The following is a 22,946-nucleotide window of genomic DNA, read 5'->3' as shown; positions in this document are numbered from 1 at the left end:
AGTCAGGAAAACCAGATGGAACCACCTGCAAAATTCCCTTAGAAAGTGAAACTCTGAGAAACGGAGGGCTATAGTTCAACACTGTGGTTTTCTGCGTAAATATGATTCTCCCTGTGCTGGAAGAGAGAAAATTGCAGGACTGGAAAAAACAAGGGCATGTTCCTGCTGAGAAATTATGTGCCAATGAAGGTTATTTTAAGGAACACACTATCTGGGGAGGGAGAAGCACAAATGCTGAGATCGCTGATGTGAGGGCAGAGGGAAGCTGAGTAGTGGTTGGTTCCCTTTCAGTAGTTCTGTGTCCCAAATAGACTTCGGCCCTCGGGCCCAAATAGACAAGGGAATTTTGAGGCACCCATGGAATAGCTCACCAAGCGGCCAGTGGCTGCTCAGAATCCTTGGGCTTTCTGGGGGCAGGGTGGTGCAAAGGGAAACCCTGCCAGCTCCCTTCCCTCACATTTCAGGAGCCGAGGACATCAGAACTATTTGACGTGGTTATGCTGAAGGAGGAGGGGTGAGAGAGAAGAGAGAGGTTAGGATTCTTTTTTCTCTTTACTAGTTTGAATTTTTTTTAAAAAAGGAAAGAAATGATAAGAAGAAAAATAACCATTTATGTGGCACATTTTCAAACCTGGGCTTCTTTTTCCTGTATCTCCAAAACTGTGATCTAAGTCTTTAGGAAAAGACCCCTGAGAGCCTGGTCTCAGCCACTGGCTGTGCAAGGGATGGTAGCCTTGTAGCAGCAGACATGTTGTTTATGGTTATCCAAACCCAACACCTTCCTTAATGAGAAAGGAAGCAATAAAACAGGAACAGTGGACAGGCCCGCTGGGCTAATCAGCCCTGGCAGGAGGCCCACCCTCCAAAAGAAGCTGGAGTCCATTAATTCCAGCATCTCATCTACTTGAAAATCAACCTTCCCCAGGACCTCAGAAACAGCAGTGGGTCTTTACGAAACCAGGACTGGTCCCCTGTATCATTGGTTCAAAGGAGCTGACTAGCTTCAAGAAGCTTCTTAAACCTTACCTACGCACAGAACTCTTCTTGGCGGTGCCCCTGTCTCTTGGGTCCTTATTATATTTATAAGGGATCCAAGTGAGAGTTGAATAATGTTTTGGTGTTTCTTTCCATCCTTCTTGCGTGGTTTGACTCTAAGCTACCTACTATATTCAAAGAGGAGGGGGATCATTCCATCACTCCTTCCTCACTGCCCCTTCCTGAGTGTTGGATCTTATCATTTCTCCCTTGGTCTTCCTACCAAGTCCATCTTCCTCGAGTCCATCCTCCACACTGCTGCCATGTGTTAGCTTGACAAGTCCCTCCCCTTTGTTGGTTCCCCGTTACCAGCAGTACTCAACCGCGTGATGACAAAGAGAGAAGTCTGTGTGATTAGTTAGGAGATGTGCTAAGAGCAACTTGAAAGTTGTCACAGCAATATTCTTTTCATTCACCGGAATTATGAAATGTCTCCTTAACTGGGAAATTAACCCTATGGAGCCAGTAACTGCATACAACCCATGGTCTATTTCATCCATTTGTCCATGGAGTATGCTAGACATGGTGACATGATAGTGAGAACCACCGACCCATGGGATACGATGCCACCTGCTTTAATTAACTTGCTATCTAAGATCCTTCGTAACCACCACTTAGCTACTTCTTCCGTCCCTCGTCATGACACCTATGGTTTACAACACTCAATGGACTCACCATTGTCAACTACACAATCTTCTGTTAGGTTTGTACTGACCACCCTCTCTCCTCCTCATTCCTCACCCACATTGTCTGACATTTTTTCATGGCTTAATTCACATGTTACCTCCTCTCTGAAACTTTCCTTAAATCTTCAGAAAATTAATTGTTCACTCCTCTGGGCCCCAAAGGTCTTTGAACCTATCTCTGACCTTGACATTATTATACTAATTTTCTGTTTGCCTATATGTTTTCCTTCCTATACTATAAGCAGCTTGAGAAAGCCACATTTTTTCCTTTTTGCATGCCCTATGGAATGCGTGGCAATTACTTTACTTATTACATACTCGTGAAATAATAAGATAATGAAATCACTAACATGTTAATAAATGAGAGAGATAATATTCTACTGATGAAAAGGCTGAGTGTCATAGAAGATAATTAATAGCCTCAAAACCTTAAGAGCAAACACCAAATCCTTCCAATCGCAGTTCAGGACTCCGTCTACTTTCTGACTGAATTTTCTTATTTGAGGAGACCTAGAAGCTTCTGGTCGACTAAACTGCCTCCATATTTAATACGTCCTTCTTAGGTTAGACAAGCAGGGTTATTCTGAGCTCAGCTATTCCAATATCTCATCACATTCTTGATTTATTTCTTCTGTCTAATGTACTTCCTGTCAGTTCCATTAATTTTTTTCGGTGTAATTTCTTTTTATCATCTCCCTGTTCCGGAGTGCCTTATTTGCCCATTTTCTTTTGGTATCAGATCAATTTTTAATTTGTGGCTCCTGTGTCATTTTCAGGATTTAAAATTGCATTGTCTGCTCTTGTTATCTCAAACCACAGAAAAGCAATTGAATGTAATTGCAACAAAACATAAAATTAAAATAAGACATACACACAAAAAGATAAATTCACCCGGAGGCAAGGAAATTATGAGCATATGCAAGAATATAAGGAACAAAGTTTCACCGAGTCCCAAAGCAATGACTATGATCGAGGATAAGTGCTGGAAGAGGGAGGAATTGGACAGCAGCTACTCGCATATAAATCACTGTTTCTCCCTCCCCCAGCCCTTTTTTGTGAGTAACCAACCCTCCCCTCAGCCTTACTGGACAGTCTATGCACCCACCAGTCACAGGCTCCACCAGTGTCAGAGCTAATGTCCTCTTACTCAAGACAAACCTAGAAGGCCTCTACTTCCATGTGGCAACACTGGAAAGTCACCCCAATATGCCTCTTCCTTCAGAAGAAGCGTTTTGCTCCAAACGGCAATTTGTTCCCAGGGCCTTTCCTCCAAGTGCCCTGGGAGCATTATCTTCACATTGTCAGTGCCTGGCATGTAACAGGATCAAAAGCCAGTGCACATGAAACATAAATGGAGCCCAGTGAACGAACGCACATCTGTCCCTGGAGACCCATGTCCTCTTCCATCACTGAATATGGTGGTAATATTAGATATTACCTCATACTGTGGTACCCACTTTCCTTCAACCCTCATTTCTAGGACACCCACCGCAGGTTATATCAAGTGATTTGGGGGTCAAATTGGTGTTCTTTCACCAGAAACATTCAGTATTTTTCTTTAAAAGTCTTCCCATTCCTGGGTGGTTAGGACTATAAATATTACATGGATTACAAAATAAATGGTTAAAAAGTATGGAGATGCAGAATTGTGTATTAGAGAAGAATGTGGGCTCTGGAGTGGAATGGGTCTGCTGGGGCTTGAATTCTGAGTTTACTACTTAGCAAGTGTGGCCGTGAGCAAATTACTGGTTTCTTCAATGGGTTAGTGATATATGATGCACTCAATACATGGCATTTGTAAACTCAAAGGTAACAGAATTACTATATTTCTGTAAGTTCATGCATTTTCACATTTTCATGGTTTTGAAATCAGAATGCTTTTCATAATTAATATCAAAAGAAACTTGTCAGCTGTTTACACTTTTCCCCCAGCTGTTATTAAATTGATGGTATATGTTATAATTATTTGTGTTAAGAATTAAGAAAATAGGGTTAATGGAAGGACAATGACCTAAACTTTGGAACCCTTGTATGGTAAACATACCTTTCCAGCTAGATTCCCCTATTAGTGTCTTCTACAGGAAAGAGCAGAGCCAACGTTTCCCATGGGTCATAGTCTCCCATTTGCAGCTGAACCGCCAACTGCAGTTACAGAGGCTCATTTATTGGGAAGCTCATGAAACTTAAACTTCCAGCTCCCCACTTTCACAGGCCTCTCCTATGGCCTGGGCAAGACCCTCGTAATGTATTCATGTAGTCGGATACCTTTCTAAAATGTGCAAATTGTTTTGTTTCTTTTTCTTAAAGAGGTCCCCTTTGTATGAGATTTTGGCCCCATAAAACTGAGAATCACCCATGGATGTCGGTAAAGGTATTGGGAGTGGGACAGCTTGTAGTTGGGGTTCCCTGCCTCTCCTGAGTCTTTCCTTGGCCTGTGTTGCTCTTCCCCTCCATCAAAACCTGCTTTTGATGTTAACACCACAGTCTGACTTTAAATCAGTGTAGTTTACCTCTTTTCGGGTTACTTCTATTTTACGTCTTCCTTCTAATGTAGAATAAAAGATGATTTTTCTAAAATGAAACATCCGGCATTGGCAAACAGACTGCAATGCTATTTTGAGGCACAAAGAGACCTTTCCTTCACCCCTAAACACAATCTCCTACGATGCCCACATGTAGGCATAGCCCATTTATGGCTGCCGAAGTCAATTTCTATCTATTCATCGCCAGCAGACTATAGTCTTCTGCACGTGAATAGCAGAGACAGCAGGTCCAAATGTGAATGAGACAAAGACATTATTTTGCTTCTTTTACACGTCCTCCACTGTTTCACTCTGCTCGTTCACCTTCCCCTCACTGCCTGTCTTCCTCCCTCTAACATTTATTGAGCAGCTGTCAAGTGATAAGCCCTATGGTGGGCACTGGAACATTGAAATAAGCATTCGCTGCTGAATGAACGAATGAATCAACCAATCAAGTACTGATTTTTGTGGCGATGCTACTGTTCTTACCCTAGTCATGTGTTTTCATTCTCCCGTTTTCTCCATTAGAGAAGGTTAACACTGACGCCCTCATTTTTCCTTTAATTGTGCATCCAGTTATTTTATGATCCTGAATGATAATTATTATTCTTTTACCCTCTTACCCTTTGATATACGAAGAGGCTCAAATAAGTAGGTAAACCAGAAGGGTGGTTAAGAAAAAAGTTTCTTTTTTGAACTATTCATTACTTCAAAAGATCAAATATTTTTCTGCTTTACCTACACCCGTGATCCTGCAACTAAGATATTTTGGAGGAAGTGGCATAATGTTACCGCATTTATTGAGACTTCAAAGAGTTAATCTTTATTAAATATAAGCATCATTGCATGTTATTACCATTACTTGCTTCGTTAACTATTTTCCCACTAGACCATAAGGACAACCACCACTTCATGAGTCTTGCTGACCATTTTATCCTCAGGGGTCGAGGAAATACTAAGGATGTTATAAACAGTTGACAAATGAAAGAAGGAAGGGAAGAAAGAAGGAAGGGAGAAAGGAAAGAAGTTTTCACATATTAGGGAAGCCAATTGCTCAGTTTACTTGGTATTCAAAATGCAGTCACAGGGACAGGACTTTTGGAAATACTTCCTTTATGACTAGCATTTTACCAACTCCTCCCTGTGCTTATTCAATTGCTGAAAATAATATCAAAAAGTGTTATTTCCTCCTCTGATTCCTCTAGGAGATGAAGACACAAATCATAGAGTCCAAGCGACTTAAGCCAAAGTGGTTCTTCTTGGTTCTTATGTTATTGTTTTGGAGTCAGCCCAGATCTCCACACTATACCATCTGCACTGTATCCTAAACATCTCTCACTTTCCCTCCTGACTCTTCTTGCCTGTACTGTTAGATTCTCAACTCTTTCCCTTGACTCATCTCCCAAAGTATACTCGTAGATAATTATCCTCATTCGAGAGGAAGAGAGAGGGTGTGTGGATCATCCAAACAAGTGGGGTGTCCAAACATTGTCTCGGTTTGGCTTCCAAAAGCATCATGTAGATTTTCATATAACAAGAATTTGCCCACTGCTCAGAAAGCTAAGAATTCTTCTGTAAGTGGCAGTCCAAATTTGGAAACCACAGCTGTTTTTAGCAATCGAGTCATTGCATTTCAGGTGCCAAAAATATCACCTGTCATATTCTCCAGGGTTCAAAGGAGGAGGAGAGAGGAAAAAAAACAAGGAACAAGTTGAGGATAAAAGTAGCATGAAGCTTCTCCAGTTACATAAATTATTATTAATAATAACTACAATAACTGAAACAACAGTAATAATAGCAATAAGAACTAGCATTCAATAGCAATTAATTCAATAGAAAACAGGGCCTCCCATCACCTTCCTAAACTTCCTAAGAGTGAAGGAAGATAGTATTCTTAGCATCCTCATTTCATATATAAAGAAACAAAATCAGAGAAATTAAGTACTATCCCAAGGTCACACGACTAAGCCTGAACTCCAACCCAAGCCACCAGACTTCAGACCCTGTATCCTTTCTCTTATTCAAATAGCCTCACCACTGATTTATCTAACTGATCCCAAATGAGTCCATTTTGGTGGGAAATCTGTCCTTTTTCCATCACTGTGGGGCTAAAGGGGACAAGTGCCATTAGGATTTCTCTGAATTTCCCAAAGTAGAGAAAAAACAAAGATTTCATTTCTAGCTTTTGAATGAAGGTTCCAAGTATATACATATTAAAATCTTACTTGGCTCATCTCCAAACTAGTTTTGGGTATTCACGAGAAAGAATTTCGGCCACTTGGCCCCAGTCTGTGCCTTTGACTCTCATTCCCCACACCTCCTTTCCACTCACAGGGGTCTTCAGAACAGCCAAAGCAGCTTTTCAACTGGAAAAGTTTGGTGACCCTTCTCTGTTGTCCCAGCCCTCGTCTCCACAGGACAGCCCAGTACCTAGCACATCCGGGGCTGTGGTGAGAGAACCTCATCCTGGAGGCCCTAAGAACTGCGTCCAGGCTGCTGCAGCCCATGGAGGGTCTATCCCATGAATCAAATCTCAGGGAATCTGTGATCCAGCAACACCTCCAGCAGATACCCATTTCAGGCAATATCTGGCAGGAGCTTTGTGTAAGAGAGTTGGAAAAAGAAAACTAGTCATGGAAATGACTGAAGGGCTACTAAATGAAACAGAGAGGATGGAACTTTGGCAGACAGTATTTTCCAAAAATAACTGCAAAACTAGTTCTGCTCCCATACACTCTTCCAGAATCTTGTCACTCCCTCATCAAGAAGAGTTTATTTCCTTTCCCCTCAAATCTCCATCGGTCTTGGTGATTGTTTTGAAGAACAGACTGTGACTTCTGAGGGTAGGTCAGAAAAGGTGCTACAGTTCCCACCCCGCTCTCTCTTGGGCATCTGACTTTAGAACCCTAGGGGTAAGCCTAGGCTACGTGAAGCGTTCATACGGAGGTATTCCAGTTATCAGTCCCACACAGGTGCTAGTCGACAGGTGACGTCAACTAACTGCCAGATGCATGAGTCAACAAGCCTTCTGATGATCTAGTCGCCAGCCTTTGAGTTGTCCCAGCCTTTGAGTCTTCCAGTGGAAACTCCAGACATCCTGGAGCAAAGATAAGCCATCCCCGCAGTTCCCTATGGGAATACCTGACCCACAGAGTCCATGGGCATAATAAATGGTTGTTTTAAGCCACTGACCTTTGGGATACTTTATTGCACAGCAAGATATAACCAGAGCAGTTCCTGAGGCCTGAGGGGACTGCTGGGCGTGTTCTATGTGCAACAGCCAGACAAGGGCTTCAGGCCCTCCTGCTAATTCTCGCCGTACCCTACCGGATGCCTTCTGCATGTAGGTTATTTCTCTTAGAGGCTCCCCTGTTCCTCCCTGCAGTCACACTTTGCCCTCCCAGCCACATCCATCAGACATGTTTTTAAGTGTCTGAATCTGTTGTGCACAGTGAGCCCTTGTCCTTAAGTTCCTTTGGCCCTGCCTGCACCAATCAGGAGGTAAGCTTAGCTGACTTATTTCAGTGTTGGAACATTCTGTGATTGTTAAGGGAGTATGCCGTGGTGGAGGGCGATGGCTGGGTAGTGGGAGGAAGAGGAGAACCTCATTTCCAACACCTTTGTCTTAGTTCTGACTTAGAGGTTTTTGCTCTACTTAAATACTTACATGAGCACAGTTAGAACCTTCAATCTCAGCGCCATGAGACCACTCAATCATTTTACTTCCAACAACAACTCTTTGATCAGGTCACTAGACTTATTTCCAGAAAAGTCAAAAATATAGGGACTTGTCTATCTTGTACAGTGTTGTATACAAATACGTGGAATAATGTGGGAACAGTAAGCACTCAGGAGAGAGAGAGAGAGAGAGAGAGAGAGAGAGAGAGAGAGAGAGAGAGAGAGAGAAAGTTCCTCACTCCTTTTAGAGAGCAGTACCTAATATCAGATTAGCATAATGTGCTTAGAAAACTGTAGAGTTCAATAGGTTGACATTCTACTGCATTAGGTAATGTTTTTCATCCTGCTCAAAGTAAGTATTAGACCTTAAAAGTATGAGTCCCTCCAGGGTAGAGACCATGTCTTGCTCATTCCATTTTGTATCCCAGCACCTGGCACTTCGCCAGGTACTTGCTAAGTACTCAGCAAATATTAAATATTTAAAGGTTAAAAACCAAATGAATGTCAAACAGACCCTGGCAGAGATATTTCAAGTCATATAGCTCTCCTAGGCTTTGCCTTGTAGAAGGCAGTGAGTGACAGACCAGGGTGCGGGCAAAGGCACCTAGTCCCCAGAGGGCTCAGACATGGAGGCAAAAGTCCACAAGTCCTGAGGCTTCCCAGCCGCCAAAACGCTTTGAAAACCAGGGGACTCCAAGGAATGTCTGTAGTCTGAGTGTGACATTGGTGTGAATGCAAAAAAAGGGACAGACTTCCACTACAGCGATCAAAAGAGCTTTTCTATGAATGCTCCAAACAGGACTTTATTTCATAGCTAATTTTATATAAGCATTTGTCCATTAACTTATTTATTTATCTCATATTAATGGGAGCCTATCTGTTGCTACTTTTATGTAAGTTTTCTGCAAATAACTACTAAAAATAGAGATGTCTAACACCCACTCCAAATATACTAAATCAGAACATAAGAAGTGAGATTGGAAACTTTATGAAGAAGCTCTGGTGATTTTGATTGTACTCAAGTTTGAGAACTGTTGACCAAAGATGTCTATGTCTTGCTAATAAGACCTCCATACAATTAATTGCTTAATATATTAGCTTTCTCCTGATCTATACAAAAGTAAGACGTTACTTGGCTGATTCAAAGACATATAGAAGTAGTGTAAATATGGCTCAGAATTGCCAGTGCCCCAGACAGGAATTTCACTGAATGAATGTAATCATTCTTCTTAAACTAACCCAATATAAACCCCTGCAAAAAGAAAATAACACAGCAAACTTATCCTTAAGAAGCTCACAATTTAGAAGCAACTGATTACAAAATATTTGTTATTAAAACAGAGCTTTTAAACCTGGATATGGCACATTCAAACCCTTCTCAATGTGAAAAACAACAAGCACTCAGCTGTGAGAGGGAGCTCTCAACCATGCGAGTCTGGACTGGACTATTTTTCTACCCTGGTTCCCACAGTGCTGACAACCAGCTGGGACCTGGTGACCTTTTTCTTGCCTTACCCCCAAACTGACTCCTCTTCTTCCCAGGAGACTTTTACTCACTTTCTGAATTTTCCTAATCTGGTCAGAGAGTGTGTCTAACAGGCGAGTTTTCAGGAAGTCCATCACCTTGACCACTCGGCCATCAATGTAGCAACTGGAATAAAAATAAAATAACAATCAGATAAAATCTTGAGCAGGAGACTCCACAGACTTCTCTAGCCAGAGGCCTCTGTGGCTTGAGGAAACAACCCAGGGTGCACTTGGGCTCTTATATCCTAAAGAGTTTGACCCTGGGTAGTTTTCGAATAAATAATATACTTTTTATTTTTTTCATTTCCTCCTCCCTTTGTGGGCTAACATTGTAATTTTTTTCTCAACCTTTGTCACTTGAAACTACATTGCTTGCTCTACAGGAATTGACAGGAATCCATAAACCAAATTGGGTAATGGGGAAAAGCTTATTATTTCTCCCCCTAGGGAAAGTAATTTAATACCCATCCCATGCAATCCCTACCCATTCCTTAAAGTAATAAAGGTATGTGAGAGGTTTGGAAGAATACTCAAATATTTTGATAGGTTTCCACACCTTTAAACAAGAAAACAAACCCCAACCACAAAAATAAGATTTAGTGCAGTGAATGGGTCTCAAAGTTTTCATCTCCAGCTCACGTCTCTGGGCAAAATGTCTTGTAGTCAACCTTCTCCTACCACCTCCAAAGTGAATGAATGGGTGAGTGAATGAATGAACAAATAAATGAGTCAGACAGAGTAAAGTCCAGGAGCCCTCTCCTAAAACAGTAACAAATTTGGCAGTCATTGGTGTGGTGGTGGGTTTTGTTAGGCAGCTTAAGCGAATCAGCACATTATGCTGATACTATGCTGTGAACATTTGACCAAAACATGTCCATCCACCTTTGTGGGGACCCTCTTTGGGACCCTCTTTGGCAATCCTTACTTTGAAGACTAAGCTGAGACAGGCCGAGGGTTAGGCGGCCTTCATTGTCTCAAACCTTCCCACTCCCATCTTTGCAAAATTCCAAATTAAATCAATTTAATTGAAATCAATGCTTATAGCTCGTGGGTGCCTTTTCCAGCCCACTCAGGTCCTCTTGATTGATGGCTAATGATAGCTTATTTCATTTTTAATAACACCAACCTATCAGTATGTATTATAGGATTATGTACAAATTTTTTTTAACATTAAACTCCCAGACCAGTATGTGACGCACTAGTAGAATGGTTTCTATATTTTTGGTTTTTTTTCCAATTGTGAGGCAGGTGGGAGATGAGCGCCACCCATTCAGACTTCCCCTCGGTCTCCCTCACCCCCTCAGAAATTTCCACAGAATCCAACATTCGTATGTGGGAAATAGTATGGGGTTTGGAGCCAGAGACACCTGACTTCGAATTCCAAATCAGGTATTTACTACCTTTGAGATGTTGCGCAAGATACTTGGCTTTTATTGGCCTCCATTTTTATTCTGAAGAGAGAGGTGACGTACTACTTCTCAGGATTAAAAGTTGAAGCACACAAATCTGAAGTGCCTGGCACACAGTAGGCGCTCCACAACTCAGTTCTTTTTTTTTTTTTTTTTCCCCTAATTCCTCTAATTTTCAGCCACAAAGATGGGATCATAAACAACAGGGGACTCGTTCCTTAAATTAGTGTGAGTACTCAATTCTAAAAGTGGAATTGTTGTATCAAAGGGTCCCTGCTTTTGAAAACTTATGTGGTTCCTCATAGCAGGGAATAAACCAAAACGATGACATGACCTTTCCCCTTGTTGCTGGTACAGATGCGAGACTCAGATCCAATCAACGTTTATTATGTGCAACACACCATGCTGGGCACGTCCATGTCCTTTATCACAACCTCCTCCGATTGGTAGTTCACTATTAGCACCTCTGATTTTTTTAACAACTTGATTAGAAAGCATACTATGCGAAAGCAAGGCATATGAGAACATAGTCGTAAAATAAAAAATAATTCATGCAATGCTAATCTGACACAGACTGAAGGACGTGGATACTTGGTACTATATTACATGATAACTAGGCATATGATAAAAATGCCCTGTAATTAGCGTTTTTCATCACATGTATTCAATCACATGTATTATAGTTTTCTCTTTTCCTTTTGTTAGCGCCCAGGAACTATTTTAAACATCAGAACTGATAAGTTTTGCTGGTCACACATATAGTTTAATGCTCATGGAGATGAAAATGCCAGCTGTACTTCTGCAATAGGAAGGCTTCCCTGTGAACACCTTTCCTATCCCACACAAGCCATGGCCCAGGGTTGAGCGGCCCTTCACTCTTCCCCGCCTTCCTTTAGTCCTTTTTCTCAAGTACACAGAACTTGATTTAATCCCTGCCTTGCCATATATTACTTATAAGATATTGGGGTCCTCCTTCTTTAAAATTGATTTAAAAGAAACTATAGTGTTTTCACAGGGTTACTGTACCAATCAGGAAAAATGCTAGACACAGAACCTGGCACATGAAAGGTGTTCAATAACCAAATCTACCTTCCAGGTCACTTCAGGGCCCAAGGTGGCAGCAACCTAGACTGAACAGCCATGGGATGGGGTGAGCAGCGGCGCATCTGCCTGGAGGAGGAGAGTGTGTTCATCCACTGTGGGATTTGGAATGAGGGCAGAGCGGAGCAGCAAGAACAGACGCTGGATTCCCAGGAGGTGGGAGGCAGAGGGAAGGATGGAGGGAAGGTGATTATGGTGCAAAAATGGGGAGCTTCAAAAGACGTTAACAGTCACGTGATGTCACACATGTAAGCTTGCTGTAACATCCCTGAGAAGTGACTACCTAGGCCAGGGAAGCCACTTTCATACACCACTGGTGCTGTCCCACTGTCCCACAGGTCAAATCCATGAAAGGCTCTTCTAACACGGGCCTAACATTTGTTCCCTCTTACTGCCACTCAATGGCTGCTTTCTTAGACCCAGAAACTGTCCTCCTTCATGTGACACGTAGAGGAGGAATTCCAGTAAGAACTGTGGCTTAAGCTTTTTAGAGCCTACTCTTGGCCCCACTTTTAACATAACAAGCTGGAGTCAATCATTTTCAGTTGGTGTCAGCATATTTCTGTGGGCTGTGAATTACACTGGAGAGGGGAGAGCTCCAGGCAGGAAACCAAGGTGACAAGGTCATCTTATCTCGATAGTGCAGGCGAGAAGAGATCTGGGTCTAAGTAAGGGAGGTCATGGAAAGAAGTAAAAAGTGAGAGCCTGTGAAAGAAGCACTAATAAAATAAAGCTTCTGTAGAGTGTAAGCAAGAGGAAGGGAGTCAGTTATGACCACAAGCTTATGAGAAAGAATGTCTTGAAGAACACTGGTGCCAAGGATGTGTAGGCCAGTCGGACTAGGTTCTAGGTTTATCAAGGAAATGAATGATGCTGTTTGAAATATCAAGTATGCAGAAAATATCAGAGGTTGAAGGTATGAAGAGGTGGTACAGATTAAAACTGAGCCAGGAAATGTTGACCTGGGTGTCTTCTTCAGTTTATAAGGAATGAACTCTCCAAAAAGAATAAGAGAAGTTAACAGAGATGTCAGACACCCTCTAAAATGCTTCTCAAATATGGCCCCGGGCACTGTCTGAGTCCCTCCTTTCTCAGCCGGACCATCACGATCTTTTTTATAAACTCAGTTTGAGTCAAATTCCCATTTGGATGTCCAAGGAATCTCTATATTATACTGAGAAGTTTCAGCAATTTTCATGTGCCAACTGACACCCACATTCATATTGTACTATGGAAACATGAACTTTGTTGCCCTAGAATTTAGTATCACTTTTAAGAAAGGGGATAATTTAACCATAGATATAAGTCTGATAAATATCCAAACCCTTTTCTTGGGAAACCCTTGAACAGTTAGCTTGCTACACTTACCTTTCAGAAATGTGAGGCTTCTAAGGAAACATTAAGTGTCCATTATTTGTGGTTCTTTAAAAAATTCCTGCCTATTACAGAGCTATGGTTCTCTGACAGTCGCTGCCTGTGGTAAAGGGCCCAGTGTATCATTTAGATTTGCACATGAAGGAGGTGAGTAGCCTGTGTAACCGTTTGGAAAGAATCAGTTGTTAAAAATGATGACGATGGCCATGTCTCACTAAGACTAGGTAAAAGGAAGTCGGGCTGGATTCCAACGGACTGTCCAGTGACCTGGGGGCAACTCTGCTTTTCTCTGTCTTTCTCACTAGGATGATAAAGATGAATCTGAGCTACCAACCAGTCTCTCCACAAAAGTTAATTAGTTTAGTAATGGCTACAAAGGTGTCAGAAGACCAAATAAAGCAGATGGATTGATGGAAGGAAAGAAAGAAGGAAGAGAGGAAGGAAATTCATCAATTAGAGGTGCTTTGGTATCTTCCACATAAACTCTGGCATAATGACTGGTTCTAGAAACACTAAGACTGATGGATACTTTTAGGTAAATCATAGCCGCCTCCTAGCTCTACTGAAATTTCAGCCTCTCTTAGGATCACACCACCAGTGGCTGAGCTGTTCAACTAAAAGCTGAAACCAAGAGACGGTGTGCAGAAATTGCCTTTCTGGGCACTATTACAAATACAGTGAGGGTGAGACCTTTCTGCGTGGACTCGATACTATACTCCTGCTGCTGGCCTGTAATTGGTAAGTCATAGCAAGCACACACCTGGGGATGGCAGAGTATACGAAGTAAATGGAACCACGTACCAATTTATTCACCAACTCGCTTGCCCTCCTTAGTTTTACATTTTATTTCCAGTTTAATACCTTTCATCTTATTTAAAGTTTTGCCCTTTATTTGTTTATTATAAAAGAAATAAGGCTCATCATGGAGTCATCAGAAAATGCACATCAACAAAATTAAAGTATGAAAATGAAAAATCGCTGATAAGCCCAAAGCCTAGAGAGACCCATTGCTAACCTTCTGCTGTTTACCCTTTCAGAGCTTTGCACAGTAACTACACATAACATTTCCCATAATTAGTTATTTTAGACACTTAGTCCAGATCCTGTTCTACTAGCATCTAAACTGCAAACTGTCCCAGCTAACACTCCGAGGCCCATGTCACAGGGATACCGACAGAAACATTAGAGACTCCCGGGGTCATCTCCTCCTACTCTTACTTCAATTCCATTCTGCCCACTTAGAGATCCTCTGCCCGGGGCAGGTCTCTTCTCCTTTCGGCCTCTGCCAGCTTAATCCCACCACCCCTCCCCCTCCTCCAGACCCTTAGATTCCGTCTTCAGTCTTGTTCTACAATTAGCCACTTATGCCCATTAGCCTCTTAAAACATTTAATGAGGAGAGTTTGTTGGCTCCAGGGGCAGCTGGTTTTGTTTACCTGGCTCTTTACTTTAAAAGGAAAAACCTTTGCCCCTTATTATCTGACCCCTTCTTTTATTTCAGGTAATTGCATTAGTGCTGGCTTCCCAATGCTCAGGAATTTCCGGGCCTATTTTGCTGCCTGCTGCTCTTGGGGAGGAGGGGCAGTCTGCTCGGAATTCTAACACCCAGCCTGCTGACTGGGCAGGTAATTCCATAAAACGGGGGCCTTCCCCACTGAAGGGGGAAAATCTTGGATAATCATTAGAACAACCCTGTTGACCTATAAAATCTATTCTGACACCTCGAAGCCAAACACTGGAGAGGCTGACCTGAGGCTCTCCAAAGGTTTGTGAATTGTATGTGCCCCTCCTCCAAAGGTCCCCACTCTGGGTTCCTGCTGAGCACATTCGCACCGGCCTTTAGGTTTTCTTTCTAAGGCTACATTATGCTTGCTCTTCTTTGTAATGAATGAATCAACCTTCCTGTCTTGTGTTTACAACTTCTTTGGGCACGCAAAGCTTGGATGAAATGAATACTGTTACAAAAAAAAAAAAAAAAAAAAAAGAAGAATCCTACAGAATATAGGTGTTTCTTTGGGTTTCTTAGAAACCCATACAGGAGTCACCCAGCTAACTAAAGGGTTGTTGTTCAGGAATTTCAAAGAGTTGGCACTTTGAAAAAATTGTTTTCGTTGAAAAATGGTACAAGTAAAGGTCAGGGTTGTGGGCAATCCCACAGGCACATAATGGGCGCTCAAGAAAGACATTGAATGAAAGCAGGACTGCCTGTATAATCTAACCCACAATGAGCCAAAAGGGTGGCCCTGAGGCTCAAGTGCTACCCTCAGGGCCCCGTTTTCTTGATTTCTCTCTTAATGGCCTAGGCCATTCTCCCCCACGAACCCTGTCTGTGCAGAGACACTGTGTCTTGGCAGAGGCTCAGACAGCTGGCCCTTTCTTTGTCCTAGCAGTGCTGAGGAGAGCGCTACAGGAAGCAGGGAAGGAGAGTGGGGGGAAAGCCATCTACAGCTCCGCCCATCGGAGGGTCTCTGAGGAGGGCACCTCCGGGAATTGTCAGTCATAGCAGATGATGGCACCCAAAGTGTGGGCAGGAGTGGATCCACATGTTTTGGGGCTGAAACTTAATGTGTGGGATGCTCTTTAAGAAAAAGAAATCAAAAGTACAAAACATATATAGTCATTAATGTTGTAAAAACTATGTATGGTGTCAGATGGGTATTAGACTTATTGGGGTGATCACTTCATAAATTATATAAATGCCTAACCACTGGGCTGTACACCTGAAACAAATATAAAATAATACTGAATGCCAACTATAATTAATTATATATAGTCATGGTATGTAAAGTACAACATAGGGAATATAGTCAATTGTAATAGCATGGTACAGTGTCAGATGGATATTAGACTTGTTAGGGTTATCACTTTGTGAGGGTTGTAAATGTTTAATCTTTATGTTATTTTGGACACCTGAAATTAATTTTTAAAAAAGTACAAAACACAAAATTAGGTACAAAAGTAAATACTTATTGAGAATGACAAAATAAATCACAACAAACTCCCAGAAACTCAGAGAATCAAGTCCCTTTTTTTCTGAGAGTTCTTCAAGCAATTTACCAGAAATGCTGGCACAGCAATGCTTCCCGAGGGCAACCTGCCCCTACTCCTTTACCACCTAGCTGAGGGACCCAGGTTCCGAAATGAGGCAGATATCTGAAAAAATAAAAATCTGCCTCTCTGAGGAATCTCAAGTGATACTTCCTGGTTCCATTATGCTCCTCAGAGAACGGCAAAAATAAAAGCATATAAAGTCATGCTTTGCATAGTGACAGACATTGTGACACATATATGACAATGGTCCCATAAGATGATAATGGAGCTGAAAAATTCCTATCCCCTAGTGACATTGTCGCCAGTTGTTATGTCACAGCACAATACATTACTCATGTGTCTGTGGTGATGCTGGTACAAACAAACCTATTGCACTGCCAGTCTTTTAAAACTACATACAATTATATACAGTATATAATAATAATAATAGTAACAACAATAATAAACAACTGTTACTGGTTTATGTATTTACTCTACTATACTACACTTTTTATGTTATTTTAGAGTGTACTCTTTCTGTTTTCTACTTATAAAAAACAGTTTGCTGTAAAATAGTATGTAACATTATACCATGTTACACTGGCAGCAGCCTCACACAGCTCATGTTTACTGAGTCTCTTGATTGCATCATTTTCTCTTGTGCTTGATTTAATCTCATGATTTGTGCAGTAACATGCTGTACAGGCTGTAGCTTAGGAGCCATAGGTTACACCATATGGCCTAGGTGTGTAGCAGGCTAGACCATCAAATTTCGTGTAAGTACAAGCTATGATGTTCGCACAATGATGAAATCGCCTAATGATGCATTTCTCAGAATGTGTCCCTGTCATTAAGTGGCGCATGACTGTACTTCTCATCCGTGTCCTCTACAGGTAAAGTTTGCTTCCCCCTGCCCCGCCCCCAGCTTCTTTCAAGGTTTCCTCTTTTTCTTTGGTTTTCTGCAGCTTGAATGTGTTATTTTTAGGTGTAGTTTTCTTGGTATTTACCCTACTTGGTATCTGTGAACTTCCTGTATCTATAGTTTTGTGTCTGCCATTAATTTTGGAAAGTTTTCAGCCATGATTACTTCAATACTTGAATTACTTCAAGCCATTATTACTTCATTGTTCTCTTCTATTCTTTCTTCTCCCTCACATATTCCGATTATGTGTATGTTGTACACTTTGAAACTGTCCCACAGTTCTTGGATGTTCTATTCTGTTTTTTTCTTTTTTCTTTTTCATTCTTCATTTCAGTTTCAAAAATTTCTACTGACCTATCTTCAAGCTCACTAATTCCTTAGGTTTTTCCTGAGTCTACTGATGAGTCCCTCAAAGGCATTCTTCATTTGTTACAGTGTTTTTGGTTTCTAGTATTTGCTTTTGATCTTGTCGCATTTCCATCTCTCTGCTTATATTATTCATTTATTCTCGTTTTCCATTAGAGCCCTTCACATATTAATCATAGTTATTTTTAAATCGCTGTCTAATAATGCCAACATATGTGTCATACTTGAGTCTAATTCCGATGCTTGTTTTGTTTGTTCAGATTATGTTTTCCTTGCCTTTTGGTACACCTTGAAATTTTTTTTGTTGAAAGCTAACATGCTGAATTGGGAAACTGAGATAAATAGACATCCAGTGTGAGGATTTGGGCTAGGTGTTGAGCTATGTTTTGTGTTTGCTGTAGTTGTAGGTACCAGAGGCTTCAAATTCCTTTAACGTCCTTGTTTGGTTGTCATCTCTTGACGTTAGGCTGCCTTAATTATTCATCCTCAGGGAGGCTGTGTCTTGCAGTTCTTTCAGCTGTAATTCAGTTATTATAGTAGTGCACTGCTGGTGTGGTAGTTGGGTAGAAAAGAAGGAATGTGTTCCCTGACTTTATGATTCAATCTCAGTTTTTAGTAGGTCTCTATCTCTGGGCTATAAACATCACAATTTCTTTCCTGTGGTATATCTTTTTCCCTTTAAGTGAGACAGGAAGGCTAGAGGGATTAAAGTGAGAAGAATGCCTTTCCCCAAATGGGATAAGGCTCTGGTATGACTTTTCTCTTGGAGAGTTGACCTTGGTTATAGAGAATGCTCTGGTTATGTTTCACGCTTACCTTTCCCTGGCCAGAGCTACGAGGGGATTTTTCTTCAAAAAAGTGTGGGGCAGGGGTCTAAGACTGAAGCCTCCAGGATTTTCTTTTTCTCAAGCTTGTCTAAACTAAGTCTCTAGCCTTTTATCAAAAGTACCATGTAAGTATTCCTACCAGTTTATGGCTTCAGTATTTTCTGTTTCAAGGAAGCAAAATTGGGTGGTGACTCTGGATTCACCTGTCTTTCCAGATTTCAGGGTGTTAGTTTGCCCTGCAATCTTAATTCTCTGCTGGGTCCAAGAAAAGTTCTTCATTTTCAAACTGTTTAGCTTTTTCTTGTTGAATGAATGAGAGTAACACCTTCCAAACTATTTACATATTGGGGCTACAACCAGAAGTCCACTTAAGCATTCTTACTGTGTATGCCTGCATTAATCTTTTGGTAGTAGTTGCATTAAGGGTCTTGTTGAGAAATAGCCTTATCTCCACTTTGCATTGTCAATTAGTGCATTAATGTGATCAATTAGTCATGTCTGCCATGGTAATGAGAGTAAGGAATAAAGGCACATGTGTGACGTGTTTGCCATTTTTGAGCAAGATGATTTCTAAGGCCCTTTTCAGATCTAAGGCTCAAAGTCTCCTCTTGACCCATAGTCAGATGAAACCATTGGGTGTCCCCTCCACACATGAGAATTGTATATTTTAGTTGGCATTAGTGAAATCGCATTTTCATATGATGTTGTCCAACCGATGCACACAAGAATATACCCAACATGTAAGGAAAACAAAACAAAATGACTTGCCCCAAGGTCTCATGTAAATTTCCTGTTTCAGCTTGATTTTTCACACTCTCATTTATATATAAGATAGAGAAACACTGCTGGTTTGCACTGTCTAAGTTCCTATGCCATGCCTTTTCCTTAATGTGCATTTTGTATCCATGTCTTTGAAAGCATAGGATAGGCAAAAAGTGTCTATATTGTGTGTGTGTGTGTGTGTGTGTGTAAAACAGCATCTATATCATCATATAATAGACTTTTTATTAAGACCCACCAGAAAAATTTACCTCAAGGCTTAGTATCACAAAAATGATATTTTTCATGAAAAATTAGTTTTGTTTCTGACTTATGTACACTGGATTTTATTTACCACTTTGACTTGTCTACTTGAAAGCATAGAATCAAATTTGTAGCCCATCTCTAACAAGAGAAGAAAACCAGCTTATCCATGTTTTAGAGTGCTAATCTTTCTTATTGCTTTCTTGTTCTTCTAACCCTATTTTTCATTTACTCTTTCTTCCTCATTTATTTTTATCGTTTTGCTATTGGACAGAAAAATGGCCAGAGGGAAAGTTGAGAGAAACTGTGGGGAAAAAAGGCATTCAATAATTCACAAACTATATATGTAGCCCTTTATATACACAAAGCAAAGCAAAGCAGAGCAGAGCAGAGCCCTTTAGTCTTATTTCCTGCTTTATTTTCTTTTCTCCAAAATGCGTCTTTTATCTTATCAAACATTTGGGAAGACTTCAGGAGGTAGTATTGTCTTGTCAAGTTTAAAAACATTATTTCCTTTGTCAGATCAAATGTTGTATTTGATACAATATAGTTTGAGGTTCAATCATGAATCTATTAAACTTTAACTTGTAAATGGATTTTCCCTTCTAAAACTTTTTAGACATTTTTATGTTTTCCTTGGGCTAGAATTGGCCCTTCTAAGTGGCACCAAAAGTTGGTAAAGGATTGAATTAATATAATCAGAGTTACCTCAAATTTCCAGAACATATTTCCCCCAAAATCACAGAATACTTCACACGTAAAGTTAAAGGATCTTTCTAAATGAAAACAGGACAGTTTTTATTTCTTTTTTCACAATGAAGAAGATAGTTCAGGGCTTCACTGCAGGACATTCAGTCAGGGCGTGTGTGTGTGAGTGTGTGTGTGTGTGTGTGTGTGTGTGTGTGTGTGTGTGTGTATTGTGTGTGTTGGGGGTGAGGTAAAGACATAGAGGCATCCTGGGGGAGACTGATAAGCCTGCACAGAATGGTAAAGGCCTATAGCCTTGTTCAGGGGTCTGCAAACTTTTTCCGCAAAGATACAGATAGCAAGTAATTTAGGGCTTGGGGGCTATATGGTCTCTGTCACAACTTCTTAACTCTGCTATTGTAATGCAAAAGCATTCATGGACAATTCACAAATTGATAAGCATAGCTGTGTTCCAATAAAACTGTATTTATGGACACTGAAATTTGAATTTTGTAGAATTTTTCAAGTCACAAAGTTCTTTGGACTTTTTTCAACCATTTGCAAATGCAAACATTTTGTAAGGTTCTCTGGGCATACAAAAACCCTTCCTAGGCTGGATTTGGCCTGCAGGCCATAGGTTGCTAGTCCTTGCCACCCTAAACAATTGAAACTCTTTGCAGCTGGAAAAATACGAGTTATCCTCTTGAGTTAAGCATTATCTGTTGTATTTCCCACAGTTGATATACAGCCATCACCGGTAGGGTTAACATACATGTACCTACCTATCTGTCATGGTTTCACACTTGAGCATGTAAATCAACATCTTAGTTTGTTAAATGCGTATTCCCTGGCCCTGGGTGGAGTCATTTTTATTCAGCATCACAGGAGATAGGATTTGTGAGTAGATCCAAAGGTTGAGAATCATTGGATCACTGTAAATGGTTAGATCCTTTGCTTTATATAAAACAAGCAAAAACCCACCAGGTCCCTAGTGACAAACAGCAAGTCCTCAAAGTAAAGTCAACCAGAAAAGCAAGTGCAGAAAGTACACTTGGTCTTTCAACACGGGTTTCCAACAGCTATAGAAACCTCCAGAGCACTCCATTTCCCCTCTTCCTGGTCTAAAGAGCTCCTTTCTCTGTGAACTCTTCTAATCTACTGTGCCTGCAATGATTTATAATAATATAAGTCATGAATCCAGAAACAATCCAGGGCCATATTACCCACTCTAATCTAAACTGACTTCATAAAAATGGAATTTGGACTTAAGTAAACACACATGACGGACTGGGTATGAGGAATCGCCCCTCCGATCTTAAACATATAGAAGTGCTGCACTAATAAAATAAAGAATATTGGCTAAACTTGAAGGGAAATCTCCAAATAGTAGAAATAAATAGGGATTCAAAATCAGAGTGGTAACTGAATAGAATCAAGACGACCTGGATCAAGCATAGGCCTCAAGGGTGGGAACTGGGGGCTACAACTTCCATCATAAATCTCAGAGGGCCGCTCCATACATGAAACAGGGCATTTGGTAAAGTGTCTGTTCATGTTTTTTGTCCTTGTTAAGATAAAATTCCCTGTCTTTTCTTATTGTCTAGCAGTATATTTTATCCATTCTGGATGCAAACCTTTTGTTGTACACGAGGTCGGATAGTTAAGTTCGTGAACTCATCCTAGAAAAAGTGCTACGTACCTCATTGCTGAATATCACTATGGTCACCTTCGAAGTACTCCCCTTGGGAAGCTATGCACTGACGCCAGTGCCTAGTCCACCCTTCAAAGAAATTTTGGAAGTCTTTTTCTGGAATGGCCATCAGCGCTGTCGTAGTATTACCCTTGATATCCTGAATGTCATCAAAACGTCTTCGTTTCACTATTTCCTTTATCTTCGGATAAAGAAAGAAGTCACTGGGGGCCAGATCAGGTGAGGAGGGAGGGTGTTCCAATACAGTTATTTGTTTACTGGCTAAATGCTCCCTCACAGACAGTGCTGTGTGAGCTGGTGCATTGTCATGATGCAGGAGCCATGAATGGTTGGTGAAAAGTTCAGGTCATCTAACTTTCATGCAGCCTTTTCAGCACTTCCAAATAGTAAAATTGGTTCACTGTTTGTCCAGTTGGTACAAATTCATAATGAATAATCCCTCTGATATCAAAAAAGGATGGCAACATTATTGCAATAAGTTCATGAACTTAATTGTCAGACCTCGTATGTGCACGTTTCTGTATGTGTTTCTCTTCTTTTAGCTTCTGGTCTGTTAGTTCTATTTTTTTTTTTTAGCATGCTTCATAATTTTCAAGTGGATTTGGACATTGTGAGTGGAAGTTTTTAAAGGCTGTGGATGATTTGCCATTCTCCAAAGACTGTTATGTTTTCTTCTGGAAAGAATGTAGAACACCAACAGATCACCTTGGTTCTGCTGAAGCTTGATTTAGAGCTTTGGTAGATTTGGTCTATTTCAGATTTGCCCTTACCGTCCTTACTTCAATGCATGGTCAGTACTCCTAAGGTATGAGACTTGCAGAGTCTCAACTGAAAACCAGGGGAGTTTATTAAAGCCCCTACACGTCAGCAGGACTTGAGCGCTCATCTCTCCGTGTCTCTGTCACCACGTGGTTGCTGAAATCTTTGTGCAGCACTTTAGCCTCTCAGCTGCTGGTTTCTAGGGGTCTTGCCGCTTGTATATGCAGCTGAGGAGCTGACCAATGACTTGTGGGAAATTTGTATTCATATTTTTGGGCTCCTTCTCTGGG

General features: G+C 41.0%; 1 protein-coding gene across 2 annotated transcripts in view; it reads right to left on the bottom strand.

The window, feature by feature from the left end:
- The window catches only part of HPSE2 (heparanase 2 (inactive)), a 530,036-nt gene that overhangs the window by 136,703 nt on the left and 370,387 nt on the right, over positions 1–22,946 (bottom strand). For both annotated transcript variants that reach the window (XM_088791901.1, XM_074339233.2), the window contains one exon: positions 9,479–9,572. In XM_088791901.1, coding sequence (XP_088648027.1) covers positions 9,479–9,572 — 94 coding nt within the window. The remainder of the gene's footprint in view (positions 1–9,478; positions 9,573–22,946) is intronic.

The sequence above is a fragment of the Rhinolophus sinicus genome, chromosome 15, assembly GCF_057876585.1.
Source record: "Rhinolophus sinicus isolate RSI-liver-muscle chromosome 15, RSI-T2T, whole genome shotgun sequence".
NCBI classification, from domain to species: domain Eukaryota; kingdom Metazoa; phylum Chordata; class Mammalia; order Chiroptera; family Rhinolophidae; genus Rhinolophus; species Rhinolophus sinicus.
Note: the sequence above shows the minus strand (reverse complement) of the source record. Positions and strands in the feature narration are given on the sequence as shown.